Source organism: Ranitomeya imitator, chromosome 4, assembly GCF_032444005.1.
Source record: "Ranitomeya imitator isolate aRanImi1 chromosome 4, aRanImi1.pri, whole genome shotgun sequence".
Taxonomy (NCBI): Eukaryota; Metazoa; Chordata; class Amphibia; order Anura; family Dendrobatidae; genus Ranitomeya; species Ranitomeya imitator.
The window spans coordinates 21,999,024-22,024,945 of record NC_091285.1 but is presented as its reverse complement, the minus strand read 5'-3'; the positions used below and the strand labels follow the sequence as shown (position 1 = coordinate 22,024,945).

Genomic DNA, 25,922 nt, shown 5'->3' with positions numbered 1-25,922 from the left:
GCTCTGCTAAATTTTAACTCCCCCCATAGCCATAGTGAACATGAAGACTTAAAGGGATTCTACAGCTATGCCGTAGGGGTCTGACTTTCCCTTTCCTGAGGATGGGGCAACCATAGTGCTACATCCCTTTTATTCATATCTCTGTGTAGTGGTGACCCCCGTGAAAGGATAACTTAGGGCATTCAACCCCAAATCAGCCCCTTCAGTCTCTGATCTGGGTGATGACACACATCCTAACAATTTTTAGATGGAATCATTAAGGATCTGCGATGAATATCATTGACCATTTTTTTTTTTTTTTTTTTTTTTTTTTTTTGTTGCTTCTTCAAAACCTCTTGAAACCTCAGTCTGGGTTGAAGTCTTTTCCTGGGAGACACCTTGCCGATGCCTTATAACTACCTTGTGTCTAGTTGCTAGACCTTGGCAATGCAGTATAACTACCTTGTGTCTTGTTGCTAGACCTTGCCGATGCAGTATAACTACCTTGTGTCTTGTTGCTAGACCTTGCCGATGCAGTATAACTACCTTGTGTCTTGTTGCTAGACCTTGCCGATGCGGTATAACTACCTTGTGTCTTGTTGCTAGACCTTGCCGATGCGGTATAACTACCTTGTGTCTAGTTGCTAGACCTTGCCGATGCGGTATAACTACCTTGTGTCTTGCTGCTAGACCTTGCCGATGCAGTATAACTACCTTGTGTCTTGCTGCTAGACCTTGCCGATGCAGTATAACTACCTCGTGTCTTGTTGCTCGGCTCAGTCTTCCTATGGAGTATGATCTGTGATATTAGACTGTCTGCCACAACCTCACCTTTTGTAACAGTGTTTGCCTGTTCCTCACCCCAAATCAGCCCCTTCAGTCTCTGACCTCGGAACTCCAGCGATTTAAGAGGTGATGACCTATATCCTAGCAATTTTTAGATGGAAATATCCTTTTAAAACCTTAAGGATCTGCAATGAATATCATTACATATTTTTTTTTAATTTGCTTCATGAAAAGATCTTGAACAGCACATCTTGAAATCCCAGTCTGGGTTGAAGTCGTTTTTTTTTTTTTTTTTTTTCTGGGAGACACCTTGCTGATGCAGTATAACTACCTTGTGTCTTGTTGCTCTGCTCTGTGACAGGAGACCGTCTTCCACAACCTCACCTTTTTGTAACAGTGTTTTGGCTGTTCCTCACTCAGTTTTAAGCCTCCTACACGACTGTTTTTGTTTCAGTTAATGACTCTGTTTCCACCTACATATGAAAATAATGATCACTATCACCTGGTTGGTATAAATGGTTGCTCTTTCACCGAATTCTTACTGTGCAAGCTTACCTAGAAGAACGGATTATGAAGGCAAAGGGCGGTCACACCAAAAATGTATTTAAATTACTCTTTTTGTTCATTCACTTTTATTTTTGTTGTTTTAATTTATTATAATTTATCTTATTTTTAATATAGGTTTTTTTTTGTTTGTTTTTTATATCTCAGGACTTGCCTAACCCACGAAGATGATAAAGTCTCAGCTTATGGCTCCATGGTTTTGTACACTTGTATGGGTGAAGACAAAGTGGCCGACTTCCTGGAGCCCGCCAACCTTACTATTGCACTGGGTGTAATAACTGCCTACAGCAAGCAGTCAGATGCGGAGTGGCTGTAAGTGCGGTCAGTGGGGACGTCGGACTCCTTTAAGAACTCCCTGTGGCCTTAAAGGGGTATTCTAGAACTCTAAAATATTGATGTCCAATTTTTAAGACTGGTCGTCAATATCAGATCGGTGGGGGGGGGTCTGACTCATAGCGCCAATGTGATCAGCTGATTTCCCTTTCATTTGCAGCATAGATGATTTGAGTCTAAGGTTGCATCGCTATTTCTTGCTGTAACTTTTTATCCGCTTCCATGCTTTAAACCGCCGCTATACTTAAAACTAAATGAGCAGGAAGTCAGTCATTTTTGTTATACCCCCTTCTATTCTTTAAAGGGAACCTGTCACCTGAATTTGGCGGGACTGGTTTTGGGTCATATGGGCGGAGTTTTCGGGTGTTTGATTCACCCTTTCCTTACCCGCTGGCTGCATGCTGGCTGCAATATTGGATTGAAGTTCATTCTCTGTCCTCCATAGTACACGCCTGCACAAGGCAAGATTGCTTTGCGCAGGCGTGTACTATGGAGGACAGAGAATGAACTTCAATCCAATATTGCAGCCAGTATGCAGCCAGCGGGTAAGGAAAGGGTGAATCAAACACCTGAAAACTCCGCCCATATGACCCAAAACCAGTCCCGCCAAATTCAGGTGACAGAGTCCCTTTAAGAAGGCCACACCATTATCCTAGGTCCTGCCATATATTATGCATACTTGCCATCTTTTAGAGAAGGCCACTTCCTTTAGAATACCGTTCTAGAAGCGTGGCTCAGAAGAACGATATTACTATAGCTCATCTATGTTTACGCGTGTCGGAACCTCGCCGATCAATCAGCTGTTCCCCACTAATCAGTTGTTCGTAGGCCCCTCGGGGGCCGGACATGCCCAGTGTTGGAAGGTATAACGCCACAGCTCCATGCACTGGGTAGTGGCCACTCTAAGGTACTGCAGCTTGGATCTCATTCAGCTGGATGTGCTCTGAGCTGGACGGAGTACGACCATATATTATGCATACTGGTCATCATTTTGAGAAAGCCACTTCCTTTAGAAGACCAATTTTCAATGACATTCGGGACTACGATATTACGATAGGTCATCAATATTGAATTGGTGTGGTTCTGACACACGTAATCAGCTGTTGGCAGGCCCCTTGGGGGCCGGACGTGCCCAGTGTTGGGAGTTGTAACGCCACAGCTCCGCACACTGTGTAGTGCCACTCTAAGGTCCCACAGCTTTGATCTCTTCAAGTGAGTGTGCTCTGAGATGGACTACCTGAGTATGACCATGTATTATGCATACTGGCTATCTTTTTGAGAAAGCCACTTCCTTTAGAAGACCAATTTTTCAAGGGTTGTTCAGGATTACGTTAGATCATCAGTATTGGATTGGCGGGTTTCTGAAACACGTAATCAGCAGTTCCCCCCCCCTAATCAGCTGTTGTCAGGCCCCTCGGGGGCCGGACGTCCCAGTATTGGGAGGTGTAACGCCACAGCGCCGTACACTTTGTAGTGGCCACTCTAAGGTACTGCAGCTTTGATCTCTTCAAGTGAATGTGCTTTGAGCTGCACTACCGAAGTAGTTATAGTTATATCCCTTTATACATTGACCCTAATCCCCGTCGGCGTGGGATATTCTTGTTAGTACAGATGTGCTGTTAGATTAGGGTGTAATCTCCGCCATTCCTTCCCGTTACTGGCGCTTTGTTTTATACGGGAGATCATTTGTTTTACAAGAATGGGTGGCTCAATGTTACTTTTTTTTTTTGTTTTTTTTTTGGGATGGAGACTTCCTAAAGCCGGTCCTATGAAATACATTTACCGAGATAAAAGAGACGAAAGGCGGGGGGGCAGAATTAATCATATGTGAGCGCAGCGATTCACTAAATGAATAGCTTGCAAAAGATAAAATCCACCCACTTCAAACACGAAAAGGAGAGAAGAAACCGTCGCGATCGCAGCCATTGCTTCCCGTCCAAGATTCTCCCAACGTCTTCACCGAAGCCAAGACGCATTGGTCACTTCTATTTACTTGGCAAACTTGTCACACAGATGCAGATCCCACTAACTCTTTTAAGTTTTTAGAGAGTCCACAATGGGTTTATTGTAACCAACTGGACCCGAGCCTAGAAATCAAGTGCCTACATGTCCGGTGGAAATAGAGACTATGGGGACCACAGCCAAAGGGGGGGAAAAAACAGAGTAATAGAGCTGAGTTCCCTTTTTATATTAAGAAATCAATATATCTAAAAAAATTTACTTTTTGTTTTTATGTAATATTGCAGCTTTGCTGTATAGGTTGGGCCGATATCAGCAGAGTCATCTCATTATTATTTACAAAGTGTGGGATCTAATAACATCTCATATCGTTCTTTAGAGGGATAACCCAATAAAATAGAAGTTATTAACTCAATAAAATGGTTATCTAAGTTTAAAAAAAAACCTGCAAATGTTCGAAAACTATATGCACCTCTGCTTTCCCCACCGATCCAATTCTGGCACATCGGAGGACTTTATGGAAATTGGTGGGATTGGTAGATATTAGTGATGAGGGAACGTTCTTGGATGAGGTGTTATCTGAGCATGCCCGGGTGCTCGAAAAATATCTGAGTCCCCGCGGCTGCATGTCTCACGGCTCTTCGACAGATAAGACCTTATCCAAGCACGTTCGCTCATCACTAGTAGACAACCAATAAAACAAGTGACAATGTGAAAAATATTTCTTATAGGAGATACTTTTTTTTTTTTCTCCATTTATGAGCCACTTCTCCTCTCCCTCCCTTGCCTCTTGATCTCGTCATTTAGTCTGAAAAACTGTTACACACAAGCTGCCCACTCAATTGGGGATCAATTTACAGCTGCTTTATTGAAATCTATGGCCAGGAGTGGGGGAGAGTTGAACAGAGTGAGAGAGATGCAAAGTGACTCTCAGAAACTGTGCTACTTTCTAGCAAGTGTTTCGTTTGACCCTAGAGCTGGATTCACAGCAACGCTGTTTACTGCCGCTGTATAGTGTCCTCCATTCTGCTGCTGATTCTTCTAACTATTTGCTACATAGCAGAAATCCCTCATTTTTCTGTGTGCTTTAAATGGCAGACCTCATAACAGGTAGTCTCTACCCACTAGCTCAGAGACAACTGAAAATTAGAGATGTCCCCTCCCAGTTATATAATGGCCAGAAATGGTGTTATTTTAACATTTCTCTATGGCCTTTTTGATATTTTTGAGGAGGATCTAAGAATATACTCTCCCTTTAAAAGTATGAATCATAGAACTGACATGTATAATAAGTGAAGCTTTAATAGAGGGCCCAATGCCGACCCTGCATATTAGATTATCGATTGGTAATATGGGGGGGTGCAGATTTTTTATTTTAATAGTTGCAGTGCATCATTGGTCGCACGCATGCAACGGCAAGGAAATTGTTAGTCGACTGTCTGCACAACCGAAGATTTACCCTGGTGTTTTTTATGTGATTTCCATAACTGAGCAGTTTGCATCCTAATAATACTTCTCCATTAAAGTTGTTTATAGCTGAAACCTGAGTTCAAAGCTTCCAGAAACCTCATAAAATGGGCAAACCTATCATTTATCTATGAAGGAATATTAATATTGGTGCAGTAAATCACAGCAGAAAGCCGCTTATCTCCAGAGCCCTGACCCGCTTGTATGTCATTCAATCAAACTCCACCACAAGTGGCTTTTTATATACTAGTTACTTATTTAGCCACAAAATAAAATGTTTGTCTAAAAGCGGATCACACTTTTCTTTTTTTTTTTTTTTCCCTGTAATTCATCAGCTCAATCCATTCCAAAATAATAAAAACGAGCAGCAGCGCAGCACTATGGAACCAAAATACTCGGCATATGGATGATGTACAACAGCAGCCCTCACACTAGCGGAACCAGAACAGTCCATGTATTACACGAGCGATTTCTGTAAATGCATAGCTGGTTGTATGCTGGAGGCCTTTTAGGGCAATTAGAAGAGAGCCCCTTTAATTAGATTTTCAGTGGGAGGGTATGTTGGGAATTGGCCTTTTGTGCAACAGTTGAAGAGACACAAGCTGAAGATCACTGCAGTATGTGATGGCGGTGGGTGCGGACCCACTGCGTCACTGGCAGGGCTTATTCTGGAGGGGTGTGACTAAGTGACTACCTTGTCTTCCCTAGAGCCTCTAGTGGTGTGAGGATAGGATAGGCTTAGGTCATTTTGGGTAGTCATGAGGTGCCACTCCAGGGCAGTTCCTGGATCTGCAGCCGCTGACCTAAGGGTCAGAGGCGCAACACCAGGTACAGAGTGGTCAGACAATTCAAGGTCGGGGCGGACAGCACGGGATCCAAATACAAATCCGGGGTCAGGAGCAGAGAGGTCAGATAAAACGAGAGGACAAGTCAGGTTGGTAACTGGAGAAGCCAAACGAACATTCACCTTGACAGATTTCTAGAAATAGACTGCAGCTAGGAACCAATGTTTTGGCAAGGTGTGGAGGGAAGAGCTGCCAAATATATACCCTGCTGGCATGGGTAAGGCTATGGTAGCAAAACTCTGCACGACACAGCAAATTGAATTCCTGCAGAGTCTGGCTGCGCCTCACTATAGCCAGGTGGAGACCCTCCAGCCACATGAGGGTGCAGGAGTGCTGCAGGAGGCAGTTCAATGTGATGGCCTTACACTGGGAGAAGCAGAGCGGTGAGCACCGTGAGTAGGACAGCACTGAGAAGTCGTTCGAGTTACCTGGTGTGACACAGCATACCATCTTACTTGGTCACAAATGGCTTAGACAAGGACGTAGTCCATGGCCTTTGGACCAGACCACTGCGAACTTATGACTACCTTCTCTTTAGTATGCATTGCAACATCATTGCGTTGTGATACATACCTACTAGTCCGAAAAGGTTCTGGTGATGTCACAGATAGTTGGTGGCTCGCATCCATGGACTACCAACCATGTCTCTGAACCAGAGTCTTGCAAAGCTTTTTGTTAATCTCTAGGAGAAGCTATTTCTCTTTTTTCCGGTAGCTATACTTTTAAAAGGGTTTCCTCAGGTCTAAAAGTTAACCCCTAGCTAGGGGATAGGGCAGAACTTTCTGATCACTGGAGGTCCAAATGCCGAAGCCCTCCCCAATCCCGAGAAGTGGCTAAATGCAGTGGAGGTCGATCATGCATTCTGCTGCTCCATTCATTCTAATAGGAGCGCATAAGATTAACTGAACACTGCACTTGGCAATCTGTGGAGCTCCCATCAAGAATAAATGGAGTGGTCGTGCGTATGATTGACCTCCACTCAATTCAGTAGGTTCTCAGGATTGGTATGGGTCACGTCAGTCGGACCCTAAGCCACTGGAAAACTTTCTTGTATGCAGTGGAAAAGGGATAACTTTTAAACTTGAGAGCAATCCTCTAAATCACTGGCTGACCCTTTAAAGTCACCACTGCCCATTCCCCCTCAGGTGCTCCAGTCTCTTCTTGGTGTCTTCAGATCCTCTGCACATCTCGGTACAGCGGCCACCTCTTTGAGATGTCAGATGGGGGACATGATGGGACAGGGAGCGTCAGCTGATGCGTCTTCCTCCATCATTGGTTGCAAGTGTATCGGCATTTAGGATGCCGATTATAGTTGAAAGCGCTATAGCGGGCGGGAGACCCGCCTGGCGTCGCAGGCCATGTATACTTGAGGGACTTGCCCGACATTGAGGGCCAAATTTGGCCAGAGTTTGACATACGTTCTCTGGAGTAAAGCAAATTTGCATTTTTATTTATTTTTTCCCACAATCAGTCTGCACATGCTGAATCTTCGCAAGCAGAGTCGGGGCCTTCAATGGCTGCAGTTTAATCAGGTTTATGGGACTTATACAACTGTAGTTTAACATTTCTTAAAAACCCACCTCCATGTATCCTGCAGATCCTCAATCTACTGCAAATTATGGAAATCCGTGGCCTTTCCCAAAGTGATATAGCTGCCATTATTGATGGTGAACGTTCCTTTTTTAAGATTTACACATCTATCGTAATTTTCTCAAGGGTTGAGAATCCAGCCTCGAGACTCGGGACCTCGATCGTATCTCCTATTGTTCGAGACAACGTTGTTCCCTGTCAGACCTCACGCGCATCAAGAAATCGAGGGCGTATAGCGTGTTCTCATTTGTCTCTTGACATTGTGAAACGTTTACGAGCCCCACAAACGTCTGACTTGTAGGACGAGAGGAGAAAGGCACACGTCTTTCTCGTTTGTTCAGGCGGGCTTATGAGCTTACAAACAGGTTGCATTACCATTTGCGACGTTAAGTCGGGCTTTTGTAAATGGTTTACCGTGAATGACGTTCAAGGATTGAACTAAATGCAAAACTTGTGCAGCTTTCGTAGGAACCAGTGATACGCATAATGGTTATTTTTAAGTTGCTGTGGTAATACATTTTTTGTATGTTTGTTGGTGTTTTGAACATTTGTTGCTTATATCGCTCCACCCTATACAAGTGGAATGTTCCAAGAGAGCTTAAAAAAAGGGAACAAAATCACAAAAAATTTAGCTGGGGCTCACAAGAAAAAACCTGTTCGGGCTTGATGAAGTGGGAAAAAGTGGTCTATGATTTTGAAAACTGGGTCTGTAATAGGCAAAAGTTTAAAGTTGAACAAAAACTTAACATAAAAATTTTGCTATAAAGAACAGTAAAAAGTAAAAAATAAATAATAATTTTAGTTAGTCCTTTGGCCAGCTAGAAATCTTAGGGAGACCTTTTTAAACTTCGGTAGACCTCCAAGCCGGTAGTAATTTGGGATAGCTTTTTACATCAGTGGTAATCTTGATTGATTGACTTTATACTGGTGGTTATCTTGAACATACCTTTTAGACTGGTGGTAATCTTGGGTAAAACGTTTATACAAGTGGGAATTTAGGCTTTTTTACATGGGTGGTAATCTTGGGCAGACCTTTTTAGATGGGTGGTAATCTTCGGTAAACCTTTTTAGACAGGTCATGCTCTTGGAGTGACCTTTTAGACAAGTGGTACTCTTAGACTAACTTTTTAGATAGTTGGTACTCTTGGACAGGTGGTACTCTTGGCTGGATCACCAGTTCTGTTCAAAAGCAAAGGAAATATAAAAAATAAAAAAAACTTCATCCAGTAGGTTGTACAAAGCTAGGTGAACTTGTCGCAATCCTTCGAAAGAGCTAGGCTGACAATCGGACAACCTCCTTTTGAATTAAGGATGTCCACTCTGATGGACCTGTAAAGGCTACAGCTTTCACGTGATATTGTTTGTCCGGAATGAATTAATCTTAGGTTGTCTTTACTATACTTGTAAAGACCTTTTAGGCCTCTAACATTTCTCGGTAGGCTTCTAGTAATCTTAGCTAGACTGCCATTTCTAATCGAAATAAAAAAAAAAAAATCAGCCAAGCTTGGAGAACATGGCACAATTCTACTACAAACCAAGTCTTTTTTGTTTTTTTTTTGTTTAAAGGGGTTGACCATTTTTTTCAGCTATATAGTAGTGGACAGGTATAAACCCTTCTCAAACTCTATTTCAGACACCTCAGACTTGGTGAGAACTTCATTCTTGGCTGGAGGGGACACACCTCCTTTAGTTCTACCACCCGCAGTTCTTCACGTATACCTCTATCGGCTCTTTCCAGGTCCTTGAGTTTGTAGGTACGGTATTTTCGATAGCATTTCTTCAAGTAGAAGTATTTTTGTTGGCACTCCTCAATAAAGTCCTCTTCTAATAACACGTTGTCTTTGGACTATAAAAGGGTTTAGTAGAGTTCAAGTTGGACTAGAATTCTGATTGATTTTTTTTTTTTAAATTTCCTGGACCATTTCTGGTCCTCAACCTTGAATGTTTCATTACTTTTTTTTTTCAAAACTGCTTGGGCAACTCATCTGGAAACTCTTGTTCCTTGCAGTTTCTTTTCTAAAGACTCTATTGGTAAAGGGCTACTTTTGGATCTTGACTAATGAAAGGGTTTTTTGGGAGGCAGGGATGAGTATGGAAAAAATCTGTGATACATAGTTTGTGAAAACTTTTTTTCGAGCAAGGTGACCTCTGCTCACTTCACATCTCAATCTTCCATTGGAGAGAAAAAGTGTATTGGGACGATTTACGAAGGCCATATGCCCCTATATAGCCATGATTTGCCCATGGGACACTTTTTTTTTTTTTGTTTTTGGCATCTGTTCTGCGAATATTGCCTTAATCTTAGCCCTCCTGGCATGTGTATCAAACATATGACTTTAGTATGTTGAAAATAGATCCGTACCTATCAATTCAAACCAATGGATTTGGCAAGAAAATGTTAAAAAAAATCTCATAAGCCATGGGCTGAAACCATTGTTTCCAGAGTTGTAATAGCAGCCATATTGGTTTTCAGACTTCTTACTGATTATCGGCTGGATGCACTTATTTTACACATACTGATGACCCAAGTTATTTATTTTTTTCCCCCCTTCTTCTTCCAGATATTTGATCGTCACAGATTGTTTCTTGAGGTGCCCTGAACTGGTGAAACAGATCTATGCTTCACAGAGCCATGCTGATAGGTAAATGGCTTATGTTTTACAATTTGAAAAATGTATGAGATTAGCGTATGGTGGTATTCCCATTTCCAAAATCCTATCCAAATATGTAGAAGGTGAAATAACTATTATAATATACCTTCAGTTAGAATTCTAGCACAGTTCTTCTGATTCACTATGTCGCTTACCCCATATGCAGTGCATTGCCGTAACTTGGGTATCCATGGTTGCAGCCAAGATATATTGACAGTTAGTTGTTAGTGATTGGAACCATGGGTACCTAAGAACGGCCACTACACGGTGTCTGGAGCGCTACTATACTGGTTTTATTAAAGAGGATCTTTCACCAAATTTTTCATGTTGAACTCTGCACACAATGTAATAATGGCTGCAGAGTGGAAAAATTGTTTTTTTAATTATTTTAAATTTCGCCCCTCCGTTGTGTAGATATTAGCAAACATTGGAACCTACTGAGTCAACACCCACTTGAATTTAACAAAAGTTCAGACCGTTTTCACTGGGGGCGTGTACTTCTTCTCCCTGTATGATGCTGACCAATCCTAAGTAGGCAGCAACACACAAGTGAAAAAGAACACGCCCCCTCCATAGCTTAGAGCAGGTTTCTTAGTGTGTGAGATATCTTGATACAGCTCTCATCTCCTGGTCTAACCTTTTTCATGCTTAGAGAGATTAGTGCACAGATGACTCACAACTTTCAGGTCAGGTCCATGTGGGGGCAGCACAGTTGAGGTCAGCTGTGTCACATTACAAACCACTCTATCGGCTCTCCTCCTCTCATACCACTGTCAGCTCTTACTGTACAGCCTGTCTAATAGATAGACAAAACTGAGCTTGCCTACTACCCTGTTTTACCATCTCATGTAGACTCGAGAGTGACTAGACTGTGACATGTTCATTATGCGAAAACACTTTTTGGCCAAATTCTGGACACTTAAAAACTGACCTTTTTGGCATCATTTCAGGAAAGCGTGTAGCTTCGAAGCCAGCACATGTTCTCTAACTACATGTTTCTGTAATTGTTTTAAATTGGGTGGTTAACATGGCTTCTTAGCCACAAGCTGGCATCAAGTGAAGGTTTACAATTACAGGATCCAGGGTTGGCGTCATTACTTTAGGAGAGGCCGAATGGTTCTAAAACTGAGTGTTCTGCCCTTTCAACTTGATCGCAAACGTATTTACTGATTTTTATCCTCCTTTAAATGTGTTTATTAAGAATATCATATAAAACGACTTATGGCTTTGTAATATTATGGTAAAGATGGAAGAAAATATAACTCGGATCAGACTACAAAGGGTTTGTAGTCTGTTACCATGGAGACACATATTTTTGCATAGGAAGTCTATACACAATATTACCGTAACTTTTTTGTATATAAAAAATAAATACATTTTCTCCCCTCCATCTCTACACCCTCACTGCTCTGTTTCAATACTGCCTAGCCCTCGCTGTTCTCCACTTCCTGCTGCAGAGATGATGTCCAGATACATGGAAATGTGACCGCTGCAGCCAGTCATTGACCTCAACTGTTGACCCGCTGAAGTAAAGAGTTGAGACCAATGGTGTATAATTGCGTAGATACAAGATTGACTCTCGCACAGCGAAGGCAAAATGATAAAATGCGTCGTCCTAAAAATGAAATATTACCTTGTCCTGCAGGGGATAAATACATTTTTTCAATAACCTGCCTTGTTGTTGGTTTCCAGCAGATTTAGGATATGTGCACACAGGTTTTTTTTCTAGACTTTCAGTGCAGAAACAGAGTGGAAATGCCAAGTTTGAGGCGTTTTGAGATCTGGAAAGGTTCCGCTCCAAAAACTGTGTGCGCACAACCTGATGCTGATATTCTGTTGTACTGCTGTGCTACCTCTTCTACATAGTGTCACATGTTGTTCTTTGGCAGGATTACCCTTTTGGAACTTATTTTGTCTAAAGTAAGTGAGAAGAGCCCTTTAACAGAACGTGAGCAGACTAATCTGCAGCAAATAGCGGAATTCCTTTCTGACTGTTTCCAGAAACAGTGCCAAGCGGTGCTGAAACTGGCGGCTCCGGGGTACTGCGAGGAGGAGGTAATACGGCTCATTCTAGTATGGTTGATCAGTTTTATAGTAGTCTGATGCCAGCCTGACCATTTGTGGCACCTCCAGGGCTCTGCCAATGGGTCAAGCACCCACAAACAAGCATCACAATAGGTGATATCACATCTCACCTCCACCTCCTGTACAATGACTGATAACACCTCTATATACAGTAGATAACTCAGGATCCACCATTCACAATAGATATCACAGCTCACCTCCTCCTCCTGTACAATGACTGATAACACCTCTATATACAGTAGATAACTCAGGATCCACCATTCACAATAGATATCACAGCTCACCTCCTCCTCCTGTACAATGACTGATAACACCTCTATATACAGTAGATAACACAGGACCCACCATTCACAATAGGTGATGTCACAGCTCACCTCCTCCTCCTGTACAATGACTGATATCACCTCTCTATACAGTAGATAACACAGGATCCACCATTCACAATAGGTGATATCACAGCTCACCTCCTCCTCCTGTACAATGACTGATAACACCTCTATATACAGTAGATAACACAGGATCCACCATTCACAATAGGTGATGTCACAGCTCACCTCCTCCTGCCCAATAACTGATGGCATAGGATCCACAATTCATAAATGATACAGCTCACCTCCTCCCTCTCCCTTCACAGTGACCTTTGCCCACATTAGAAGCATGCTCAGATGACGCTTCTATACAAACAATTAGTGTATGAGTCCGTTTGTTGCAGATACGATCTATGTGTCCAGTTAAGAATATTATTAGTTCTGGTAGTCAGAGTAATAATTACATTTTTTTTTTTCATTTATTGAAAAGCAATAAATTAACTCTTGATTTAAACAATATGTAATTTTTTGATGATACCTTCCCTTTTAGAGGAGTATTTCCATCTGAATAAGTGATGTCCTGTCTCTAGGTTAATAACCGCTTTAGGTCCAACCTTTGGGTCCCTCATCAATCCTGAAAATGAAGGTGTCTTGGTGCCACCTTCCCTTCATTCTTTCTCTTTATATCAATGCTATCCAGCTATATAGAGCGCTACAGCCATCTGCATCCATTTATTCAGAGCAGAGAGGCATTTCAATGATCATACCCTTAATGATTGGTGGTCTGGGATCTCCACTGATCCTGAGAATTACTTGATTGCGTTGCAAATGGCTAACTGCTTCTTAGCAGCCAAACCAGACATTAGATCTCCCATCGGTTTTACCATTCAGCTTCCCCAAATCCCTACATATCGTGCATTAATGTCATCGTCAATATATTTGTCTTTTTTCCACCGCAGGAGGCCTTAGTTGTGATTCGTCTCTTGGACCTTCTCTGTGAAATGACCTCGGATGCTGACCACCTTGGCTGTTTGCAGCGATGCCCGGGTTTACTCGACACTGTTATAGGTAGGCAATCGCATATTACTAACGTAAAACGGAACCTGTCAACGGATCAATAGTGGCCAGTTTTGTTTTTTTTCTATTCGTGTACTCCCGCAACTCCTTTGAGTAGTACGTTCTTTGTTTTTTATAAATCCGCCATACAGCTCCAGAGATATTGGCTTTTTTATTTACAGCTTCCTTTGATGGTCGTTACAAAGAGGCGTGGTGCAGAGTAGCCTAAAGACACACCCCTTCGGACCATTAAAAACTAGCTCTAAATAATAAGGACCATATTTCTGGAACCATATGACGGATTTAAAAAAAACAAAAATAACAGAATTCTCGGGGGATGAATGGGAATAAAATAAGATCAAACCTGGCTACTTTTGATCTCCCAATAGGTCCTTGTTAAGGGCAAAGTCCTGAAGATCAGATAACTGCATCATGTGCATCTCCATATTCCATAGACACCCTTCGTTTAACACATATGGCGGGAAAACAAAGCAAGAACGTGTTTACCTCCACTCATACCGCATCCCTCGGAAGTGACCTGACCCACGCCGCTGTGGGCTTCAAGGCTCATCTCATTCGTCTCATCGCCAACCTGTGCTACAAAAACAGAGAGAACCAAGATAAGGTACGAGGCTTACCTCCCTTTTGACTCATTTTATTTGATCGCGTTGGTATCAAGAGGCGTTGATGATCATTCCGTGAGGGCAAGGACGGGTGCAAGTATCATTCACTCTTCCTTATATAATGAATAGGACAGGTCCATGTTCCTACCGGCTCTGTGCACTTCTTGGTAGGTCCTTGTCCACGGATTGTCACCCTCGCCTCAAAGCTGAAATGAAACCTAGTAACCCTTCCTAGATATGATACGCTGGAGCCTATCTTCCCTGACACACATCAAGGGGCAACACGTCCTCGTACCTAGATAAATAGTTTGCTCCCTCTCTCTGAACTGAAGTTGACGCGAGCATCGGAAGCAGCCTTGCCCTGCATTTCCACAGCTAACGCATTTGTACGTTACTTGGGCTTCTGTCCAAGTTTTTGATCCCAATTTGGCATTCCTTCATACGCCTTTGTCTTAGGAAAGCCTGGGCTGTTCCTGTAGTGTTGAATTATCGATGACTGATCCAGAATGTTGGGAGCTGCAGTTCGACACACCTGGAAGTTCACTCCAAGTCAGGTGTAGAGCGCTCTCCACATTCAGGTGGCTTGTAAAGCCTTGTGATTTCAGGATACCTGCCAGCGTTTCTGCAGGGTCACAAACCAAATGGACCCAGAAGTCCTAATTCTGTGCGGAAGGCAAACATTGACTCAGCATTCGTCTCCTACAATAGACCTTTTTTTTAAAAGTGATTTCATAATTATTTGCCCGAGATTCATCGTATCGCGGCTCGGCTCCTTGAAGGTTGTCTCCGAAGCCCCTCTTCCCGTTGAAGGGTTCCTATCTAGATGCAAAGTGCTCGAGGGGCAGGAAAGATTTAGGTAAATATGCTGAGTGTTCTCATACAATGATCATCACTTAGAGCTTCAAAGACGCAAAGAAAACGAGGAGCCCATCCCAAGAAGTCAAATATGATATGGTTAAAGGGGAAAAGTATATTTGTACAAATTACAATTAATTGGTAAGAACTTCCTCCTATGTATTATTTTTTTTGAGCCTGTAATCCCTGATGTTTCCGTATGTCATGTCTAAGCGGACATCCTCCCTGTCATCGGGTCCAGAAACCATAAAGTCTTCTACTTGATCATAGAGAGCACTGTGCCCCCCACAATAAAGAATTAGGAGCCACCAGGTTTTACTTAGCTATTGCTGGGAGTCTGGCCCCTGCACCATCACACCAAGAAACCTCCCCAAAAAGCTATTTTTCAGGGCATGGCTGAGCCCTACTCATTTTGTGGGCTGATTGACTGTCCCGGCAAAATCAGGACTATTGGCATGTGTATATATAGACCTTTACAGAAAGCAAAGTATTACTTCGCTCCCCAATTGGTGTAATATTAACGTTCAAACTCTAGACCACCAAGGAAGGGTGCACTACCATGAACCACCAAGGATGCGAAAAGTAATAATGTCCCTTCCCTGCACCACCAACACTGATGGTGGTATCCTCTCCACTACTTTAAGATGACTAATATCCAAGTCTTAAAGCGACCCTCCACTCCTCAGTTAAAAGCCCACTGCTCTGTTGTATCTGAGATCTGCGCTTAATTCCTTCATCTCCAATATCTCTCTATAATCAGTCTCTGCATCTCTTTTGCTAGTAACGATTACACTCAATCATAGAATCCTAGAATGTTAGAGTTGGAAGGGACCTCCAGGGTCATCGTGTCCAACCCCCTGCTCAATGCAGGATTCACTAAACCATCTCAGACAGATGTCTGTCCAGCCTCTGTTTGAAGACTTCCATTGACGGAGAACTCACCATCTCGTGGCAGCCTGTTCCACTCATTGATCACCCTCACTGTAAAAAAAAAAAAAAAAAAATTCTAATATCTAATCTATATCTTTTCCTTTTCAATGTAATTCCATAGCTTCTCGTGTTTCCATGTGCAAATGAGAATAAGGATGATCCCTCTACACTGTGACATCCCTTCAGATATTTGGAAATGGATATTAAGTCTCCTCTTAGCCTTTTTTGCAAGCTATACTTTCCCAGATCCTTTAACCATTCCTCATAGGACATACTTTGCAGTCTTCTCACCATCCTTGTAGCTCTTCTCTGAACTTGCTCCAGTTTTTCAATGTCTTTTTTTCAAATGTGGTGCCCAGAACTGGACCCAGTATTCCAGATACGGCCTGACCAAGGAGGAGTAGAGGGGGATAATTACTTCACATAATCTAGACTCTATGCTTCCCTTAATATATCCTAGAACCATGTTTGCCTTTTGCTGCTGCATCACACTGTTGACTCATGTGCAGTCTGTGATCTATTAGTATACCCAAGTCTTTTCACATGTGCTGCTGCTTAGTTCTATTTTTCCCATTCTATAGATGTAATTTTTGTTTTTCTTGCCCAGATGTAGAATCTTGCATTTCTCCCTGTTAAATACCATTCTATTAGTAACTGCCCATTGTTCAAGCTTATCCTGATCCATCTGAATCCTTTCTCTGTCTCCTAGCTTTGCGTTGCCTGCAAATTTGATCAGTTTATCTTCAGTTCTCTTATCTAGATCATTTATAAAAATATTGAACAACACTGGGGCCAGGACAGAGCCTTGTGGTACCCCACTTGTAACACGTTTCCAATTGGATGTGCAACCATTTATCACCATTCTTTGAGTACGATCACTGAGCCAGTTATGAATCCACCTAACCGTAGCCTTGTCAATCCCATAGTTGGTCATTTTTTTTAATATAGTCTCAGATACTTTATCAAATGCTTTGCTGAAGTCGAGATATACTATATCTACCGTATTTCCTTGATCCACCCAGTCAGTGATTACATCATAGAAGGAAATAAGGTTAGTCTGGCATGACTTGTTTGCTACAAACCCATGCTGGCTCTGGTTAAATATTGTATTCTTATCCAGGTACTTACATACATGCTGTTTAATAATTTCAAAGATATTTCCTGGTATAGAAGTAAGGTTCACTGTCCTGTAATTTCCTGGCTCAATTGTCTTTCCTTTTTGAAGATGGGGACAACATTTGCCCTTCTCAGGTCTTCTGGGACTAAGATTCTGCCTACTGGTTTTGCAAATCCCTCTGCTAACCCTTTCATTACCTTAGGATGTAATTCATCTGGACCAGAAGACTCTGTAATGCTGTAGATAAGCCCCCGATGTAACCTGAAAAATAATAATAACAAGTTAGATTATACTCACCCAGGGGCGATCCCGCTGCGGTTGGGGTCTGATGGGTGTTGCGGTCCGGCACCTGCCATCTTCATACGACGACATCCTCTTCTTTTCTTCCTGCCGTGGCTCTGGCGCAGGCATACTTTTATCTGTCCTGTTGAAGGTAGAGCAAAGTACTGCAGTGCGCAGGCGCCAAGAAAGGTCCGGGAAGCCCGGCGCCTGCGCACTGCAGTACTTTATGCTTCTCTCAACAAGGCAGACAAAGTGCTGTACGCCTGCGCCGGAGCCGAGACATGAAGTAAGGAAGAGGACGTCATCGCATAAAGATGGGAGGTGCCGATCCCTGACCGCGACGCCCATCGGACCGGACTGCATCGGGACTGCCCCTGGGTGAGTATAATATAAGTTCTTTTTCTTATGTTTCAGGTTACATCGGGGGCTTATCTACATCATTCCAGAATGCTATAGATAAGCCCCTGATGGCGGTGGCCGCAGCTTATATACGGTGAAAGATTTCCTTTCATTTATAAGTTCGGCCTTCTAAACATCATTTTTGACCACTTCACCCTTTTGACCCTGTAAAAATCCTGTAGCATCTTTTGACTTTTCTTTTGCTTTTGGCATATCCCCCAAATTATTTTTTTACTGTTTTTGGTCTCCCTTGCAAGCATCATTTCATTACTGGCTTTAGCTCTTCTAACTCTTGCTCTGCATTCCCTGCACACTGCATTATATTCATCTTTAGATATGTCCCCCTCTTTCCATCTAATATATAATTGCCTAGAATACTACTTCCTGCAATTTGTGTCAACGTCCGGAGCTAATGTCCGGAGCTAATGTCCGGAGCTAATGTCCGGAGCTAATGTCCGGAGCTTAATTGCCTAGAATACTACTTCCTGCAATTTGTGCCAACTTCCGTGGCTTTGTCCGGAGCTAATGTCCGGAGCTAAGTGACGTCAACAGTGTCCAGTGTCTGATTGGTTGCCGCCTGCTGCGAGCGACCAATCAGAAACGTGCCGTACTGTGACACACTCCGCCCGCCATTTTGGTGTGATTTTTGAATTTTTACCTCACAGCAAGTTTCTACTGCGTGGAGGCGGGCCCAGTGACGTTGCTCTTCAAGCTCCTGACGAATTTCGTCAAAAAAATGATAATACCATTTACCAAAACTATATATATTTAGTTGTGAAGTGGTTCAGTGACATTTTCACACCAATTTTGAACTTTTGTTTGGTGTTTTCTCCATATACTGCCTATTATTTTTGTTCTTTCTTACTATTATTTATTAATTGTATTATTTTTCACTAGATGGCAGCCCGATTCTAAAGAATCGGGAGTCTAGAATCCATATATACTTTATTTATTCAAATGTAAGAATAATACAATTAATAAATAATAGTAAGAAAGAACAAAAATAATAGGCAGTATATGGAGAAAACACCAAACAAAAGTTCAAAATTGGTGTGAAAATGTCACTGAACCACTTCACAACTAAATATATATAGTTTTGGTAAATGGTATTATCATTTTTTTGACGAAATTCGGCAGGAGCTTGAAGAGCAACGTCACTGGGCCCGCCTCCACGCAGTAGAAACTTGCTGTGAGGTAAAAATTCAAAAATCACACCAAAATGGCGGGCGGAGTGTGTCACAGTACGGCACGTTTCTGATTGGTCGCTCGCAGCAGGCGGCAACCAATCAGACACTGGACACTGTTGACGTCACTTAGCTCCGGACATTAGCTCCGGACATTAGTTCCGGACATTAGCTCCGGACATTAGCTCCGGACAAAGCCACGGAAGTTGGCACAAATTGCAGGAAGTAGTATTCTAGGCAATTATATATTAGATTTGAATAAATAAAGTATATATGGATTCTAGACTCCCGATTCTTTAGAATCGGGCTGCCATCTAGTTTAATATAAATGTATTTTTTCCTTTTTAACATGTGATTCATTTGTGTTTATCCATCCTGGTCTCTATGCATGCTTCTAATTCTTCCTTGTTTTCGGGATTGTTACCGATTGTGCGGTGAGAATTTTAATTTAGCAAAATCTACCATCCTTCTTGGACTTTTCTGTCCTTTAAAACATCCAGCCATTGGACCTTTTCCCATCTTCCTGAGTCCATTAAAATCTGCCTTTCTGAAGTCCAAACTTAAAGTCTTCCTCCTCGCTGGTCTTCCTCCTCTTGTAATCCAAAATACGAGGATAGGTTGATCGATGCCTCCTAAATTCCTGGCCACCTTTACTTCAACCATTTCCACCCCGTTGGTAAGAATTAGGTCCAAGATGGCAGATCTTCTTGTTCTCTCATCTACCTTTTGAAAGATTAAGTTGTCAGCAAGAGAAGATAATCATTTCTTTTTTTTTTTGTGTGTGTGTGTGTGTGGCTTAGAATCTGTATTTTGCAAAAAGCAACTTTTGAATTTAAGGTTTTAATAGTGGCGACAAAGCAAGTGTCGAGTTACAGCAATACTCAATCGGAACGAACCACATTGTTTCCTAGAAAGTAAATTGAAATTTGTGTAATTTAGTCTGTAGGTATGAAGATCTTCTCAAGAAAAGTAGAGATGGAAAGGCAAATAGTTATCCTTCCTCGGTGCTGGGGTGTGACCAACGTTTTGCTCCAGTACAAATTTAGGTTGGTGATGGTCTCCAGAGCTTATATAGAAATTTGAAGCTCTTGGGCTCCAATGCAAAATCTATAACAAGACCCCCCAACTTCAGTGTGCCACCTCTTGTTGGGTAGCAGATGGGCTTTGAGCCTTTTAGTCACCATGGCCTGGGTGCTACTACTTCCTTTGTGACGTCAACAAGCGGCGCATCGCAGTGACTTCATGTGTTGCCCGTGCCGGTACGCCGAGACCGCTGCCGGCTACAGAGGAGGACACCGCGCGTCGTGGAAGTGGAGGAAGGTATGAAGAATCGTGTGGAATGTTTTGTAGGATGGGGGACAATATACCAGGAAGGGGCCCATGATGGGGACATTATACAAGGATTCAGGTCATTGATACAGAAAGGGCCCAGGATGGGGGGACATTATTACCGGAAAGTGCCATGATTACATGTATGACTTTATAGGATGGAGAACACTACACAGGCCCATACATCTGACCAACATGGAGGTGGGAGGCCAGGTATTGCTGTATTGCTTTCATGCTGTAGTTCCTGCAAGTTTTACCATGCACAATAATGCTACTGTCCCATAGCTACAGCTGGCCCCTCAGGATTAGTCGGAGTCCCACAAACCTTAATATAATAGCAGGACATGATGGATGTTTCGGGGGTCATCAGGGAAGGTTTTTCTTTTCATCTGATATTCTGTTTTAAGGGATTTTGATTGGATCAAAAAAAATCACAGGCTCTCATTACTAAGGAAAAATCTGAGTCTGCAACTTTTTTGGACAGCTCAAGAATATTGTCTATCAGAGGGTGTAGAGCCAATTAACTAAAAGGAAAGTATGCAAATGTTTAATGTGTGGACAGATCTCAAGTTCCATGAAGGTCCTCATTTGCCAGCGCTCTGCTATTGTGCGTGTCGACTTACCATGGTATCCCCGGGTGCACACCTTGATAAGTAACTGCTTGTCTGCTAAGTATTGAGTTTGGAATTCATGCTGCTTCCACCTGCGTTTTTGGAGCTAAGCACTTTACTGGACTGTCTTTCTTCATCTACTTCTTAGTTCTCTGATTAACCTGTCCCCATATTTGAGGAAAACGCCAGACCACATGTTGCTCGGGCTACCATGGCCTGCGTCGTCTTTGGACTTGTCTCTCATTCAGCACATCTAGAACATCAATAAAAAAGGAGCCGCCAGCAGCGGATCTTGATGATTTCTGCACCCAAGTGCATTCAGCAATGCACAACATTCCTCAGATGACCATTAATGACCTCAACGATGGCAGCCGAGGCTGAAAGTGCAGGGATTTCTGCATGCGACCCTCAGACTCCATGCTGAATAAATCCAGATATTTGGTACCCATTTTTGTTTCATAATTTTCAGATAACTACAATGTCTCTCCATCCAGTGATTTACATTTATTCCACGATCTTTCCTTCTTTTGGTTTTTGAAATTTTCAATGTTGAGGAGCGTAGATGCTAAATTTGCAAAATCTGGAGTTCAATTTTGTTTTTTTGCATTTTTATAGACCGACGCCGTGTAATTTCTTTACGGAGTGTTACGCTTTTGATTGATGCCCCTTTCCATTGAATTTCACTGTTAACTCTACCTGCCAAGTTATGCACCGAGACAGACACATTTCCGAGCACCTTTCCTTGAACTCAGACCTCAACCACAATTCCCTTTCTTTTTTCCACCCCTGCAGAAAACTTCTTTGCGGCCTCTTCTTGATAGATTGCATGCAGGTCATAAAATTATCTCCTTCAGGGGTGAGAGAAGAAGGGAATGAATGTATGCGATCGGAGCGTGTCTGCCAGCTCCGGAAGCATTCGTACCCTAGAGCTGTGTGCGCTGCGCTCCATCGTGAATCACACCTTTTTGTCTCCCATGTTCTTTGTCATTTCCTCCACACACTGCACAGAGACGGGGTTATATAAAATTAAGATGATGCCAGTCCTGAGGTTTCAGCATGCAAGATTTAGCTTGTTTCGATTTTTCTTATTTCAGCAATATATTATATTGGAGCTAATTAATCATAATTACAGAAAGGGTGTCGCCCAACTGCGGTAACATCTGCATGTACCGGCTTCCCGACAAAGTGTCTTGGGTTTATTGGCTCATTAATGTGTGTGGTGGTCACAAGAAAATTTGCTATGTAAGGTCTGTTATATCATCATTTCCCAACATTCAACAGATATTGGGATTTATAGACTGGACATACTCTGATCTGGCAAACTTTATTGTCGTTGTCGAGGGGGAGAAGGGAGAAGGTGAGCTGTGCAATCACCTATTGTGAATCATGGATCCATTGTGGTCTACTATATATAGAGGTGTTATCAGTCATTGTACAGGAGGAGGAGGTGAGCTGTGACATCACCTATTGTGAATGGTGGATCCTGTGTTATCTACTGTATAGATGGAGGTGTTGTTATACAGGAGGAAGAGGAGGTGAGTTGTGATATTAGCTATTGTGAATGGTGGATCCTTTATCTACTGTATATAGAGGTGTCATCAATTACTATGGAGGAAGAGGAGGTGAGCTGTGACATCTATTGTGAACAGTGGATCCTTTGAAGCCTACTGTATATAGAAGTAAGCTGTGATAATTCCCATTGTGAATGGTGCTATTTGCTATATATAAAAGTGTTATCAGATGTTACTCCAGTCACTAAGAAATGGTGACCGACTGGAGAACCTGACGGGTGGGTGTCCCGTAGCCACTTCCATCTCCCGGTCTTGCTGCTCCTGTATTCCTACACCTCGAAACCATGTGCTCTGACCTGCCGTTAATTTTCCAACTTTTCTTCATTCCTCATGTTGTTGTAGTTTCTACAACACTGGTGGTACCATTTGCCTATCTTCTGGAAGTGTCCGTTTTTTGCACCCTCTTGGAGAGTAGTCTGAAACATCACCAACTTTATTTTTGACTCTTCCTTCCTCGTCAAGCCTACTTTGTGCTTACCGGAAATCATACTACCGGAAATCTATTAGAAGACAACTTGTAAAAGCGGTATACAAGCCTTATGAAAGAAAGCCAAGCCGTTCTGGATCAATTAAGGATTTGGTTTCTGAAATCAACAATTTTTATAGGTGCTGTTGGATAGTGTTCTAGTGCAAACTCCTATTAGAACATTAATACCTAATCATGGGTTCATGCTCCGCTGCCAGGACGGGGGCTAGGGAGTTGTCCTTTACCCTCTTCACTTTTTTTTTGGCTTCCCATATTGATTTTGGGCCTGCACCCCTCTCCTACACCTACGGGAGAGAAATGATGGTCCTGTCGAAATAGAATTTTGGGGGCTTTAATTTTTATTTTGCTCAATTTTGTGTTTCGCAAGGGTTTACGTGTTCTTCAGGCAGTGACTTAAACAAGGCAAAACGCTATTGAGACGTATAGTTCTGCAAGCAATGACATCCCTGAAATCCAAAGATGGAAACCCTCTTGTATACGTCTTATTATGTATGCTGTACTCAACTGGCTCTGTGGCTGGTGACCAGTTCTCTCCTCCGTGTTATCTGGGTTGTACTTCAAGCTTCCTGAATTATGGCTTTTTCTAAGAACTCAACTAGAAGATATTGCAAAGGTGGAGACTCTGCACGTTCTGCCGGTTCCCAGCTTGTCTTATTTAATTATACCTCTCATCATGAGCAGCATTCTTCCTCTGGAATCATTTTATTTAGACAAGTGTTACTCCCGGCAATTACATGAAAAGTTAGCCCTCGTGGTTTGATTTTCCTGATTCTGGAGGTCTTCGACTTTCTACTACCCAGATGTCGCTGATGATGTCACCCAAGCAGAAATGGGGTTGGAAAAACACCTTTTCCCTGGCTGGAGATGGTATGATGGAGGAAACACCCCTGTACAACTCAGACTGCATCCAAACTGGTGGACCCAAGGAAGAGAAGACTGGTTGATTGAACGTTAGGCCAAAGGAATCATCCGTCTAGTTCATATGTTCGAAGATCTGGTATAGATCAGTCATGCCATGCTAGATTTGATACGGAGTCACCATTTTAGGACTCTGATGGCATGGGTCAGTTATGCGTAACATTCAATGGGTTATCAATCAGGTGACGTGCTGAAGAACATCTGCCAGCGCTTGCTCACTTATCTGTAGTTCCTGATACGGGCTTTACTATATACAATAGAGGTTGTCTTTTAAGAATAAGAGGTTCATCATTTTATATTGCCTGAAGGCATGCATAAATTATTTTTGCAGACCATGTATCCTAGATGTAATCTCCAATACAATATGGCAACAGGCCCTCAAGAAACTGAAAAGGACCGAATATGATGTCGAACAGGATATATTTTTGGATGACCTAGTTAAGTCACATACTGGAGCAAATTTACCAATGTAAAAGCTCTAGTTTTCTATAGGGGAAATGTATTATGTATGTAACAAATGTTGGTGTCTGGTTCTCAAGATCAAACACGCAATTTACGTTAATTGAAGGCGTTTTTGAGAATTTGACCTTAAGGCCACCATGCACATTAGATGGCTGTTGGCCGAATGATGCTCCATCCGATTGTTTGGCTGATAGAACAAAAGAGCAATTGCTTGGCCAAGATGTCTCTGAGAAAACTGCTGGCTGACAGGTTTGTTGGGAGAATAGAGTGATCGGCAATCCGAAATTGGACATGCACATGCTCTTTCTACAATTTGTTGGCTTGTTCCCCCATACACATTAGACTTTTGGCCGAACCTATCGACATCTGTGGCTATGACCATGATTAGTCTGTGTATGTGGAGCTTACTCTACTTAACCTCAATTTTTGATGGTAGTGCCTGATCGTCTAGACAGCACCCCTTTGTCAAGTGGACTAATTGAGAGAGGTCTAGAGTTGGAGATCTAACTACACCTCAACTCAGTCCATCATGACAGTTACTGGTTCTCCAAACCAAATCCTTACCTTACTCGCTAATTGAGGTAGCTGTATGACCGGTGAACGGATTTTACCTTATTTCTCTCTTTGATGGTGCCCAATGTTCCAGTCCAAATCATTTCCTCACTTTGGTTTTATTTGAGGGAGGTCGTCTAGGGCAGTTGACTCAACCAGCATTGGTTCTCCAAACCCTGGAACAATATGGCAATTAAAAACTGAAGGATTCTATTTATTTATTTATTTATTTATTTATTTATTTATTGCTTGGTAGTGCCTGATCCTTAACTCCAAGCCCTGTCGCAACTTAACTAAAGAAGATCTAGGGCAGGTGACCTCACTCTGATGGAAGTGGCTGATCTTCAAGACCTAGCACTCTCTTCACTGTGGCTCATTGAGAGAGATTGTGGATAGGTGACCTCATTTGACCTCGCCTCAATTCTTCACAACAGTGATTATTTCTCCATACCCATCTCTGGCATAATATGAAAACAAGAAATTTTGAAAGTCTATTTCATAGTACGTGCCTGGTCCTCCAGACCAAACCCTCTGTTTGCTTTTGGTTTACCGAATGAGGACTAGAGCAGATGACCTCGCTCTTTGATGTCCAGAAAAGGCCTTGTTTGGACAATCTCCAGAAATTGCCATAATTTTAAGGTTGAAGGAAGACATGTTGATAGTGTTCAAACTATAACCTAACAAGTTGTTCCAGATGAAGGCAATTACCACCTTGAGGAACCTACTAATTTACCCAAATTTAGGGAAAAAATATCTCCCCCCAACTTCACATCTGGCAATCAGACTATTTCCCTGGATCAACCAATGAATATCGGTTACTTCCCCCCACGTGTTCACCCTCATATTGGTGACCATTTTGTGCTGCCCATACCTTGGTAGATCTGGACAATCTTGACCGCCATTGACAAGTCTCCTCCTTGCTGTTGTGTCTACAAGAACTGTGCTTCAAATGTTGTTTTGTAAAATTCCTGCTAAATAT

At 42.4% G+C, this 25,922-nt stretch overlaps 1 protein-coding gene across 1 annotated transcript in view; it reads left to right on the top strand.

Annotated features, from left to right (window-relative positions):
* Positions 1 to 25,922, top strand: part of ATXN10 (ataxin 10) — a 90,691-nt gene that overhangs the window by 24,700 nt on the left and 40,069 nt on the right. The window contains exons 5-9 of the mRNA XM_069763309.1: positions 1,477 to 1,641; positions 10,085 to 10,165; positions 12,064 to 12,229; positions 13,527 to 13,635; positions 14,079 to 14,248. Of these exons, the coding sequence (XP_069619410.1) occupies positions 1,477 to 1,641; positions 10,085 to 10,165; positions 12,064 to 12,229; positions 13,527 to 13,635; positions 14,079 to 14,248 (691 nt within the window). The remainder of the gene's footprint in view (positions 1 to 1,476; positions 1,642 to 10,084; positions 10,166 to 12,063; positions 12,230 to 13,526; positions 13,636 to 14,078; positions 14,249 to 25,922) is intronic.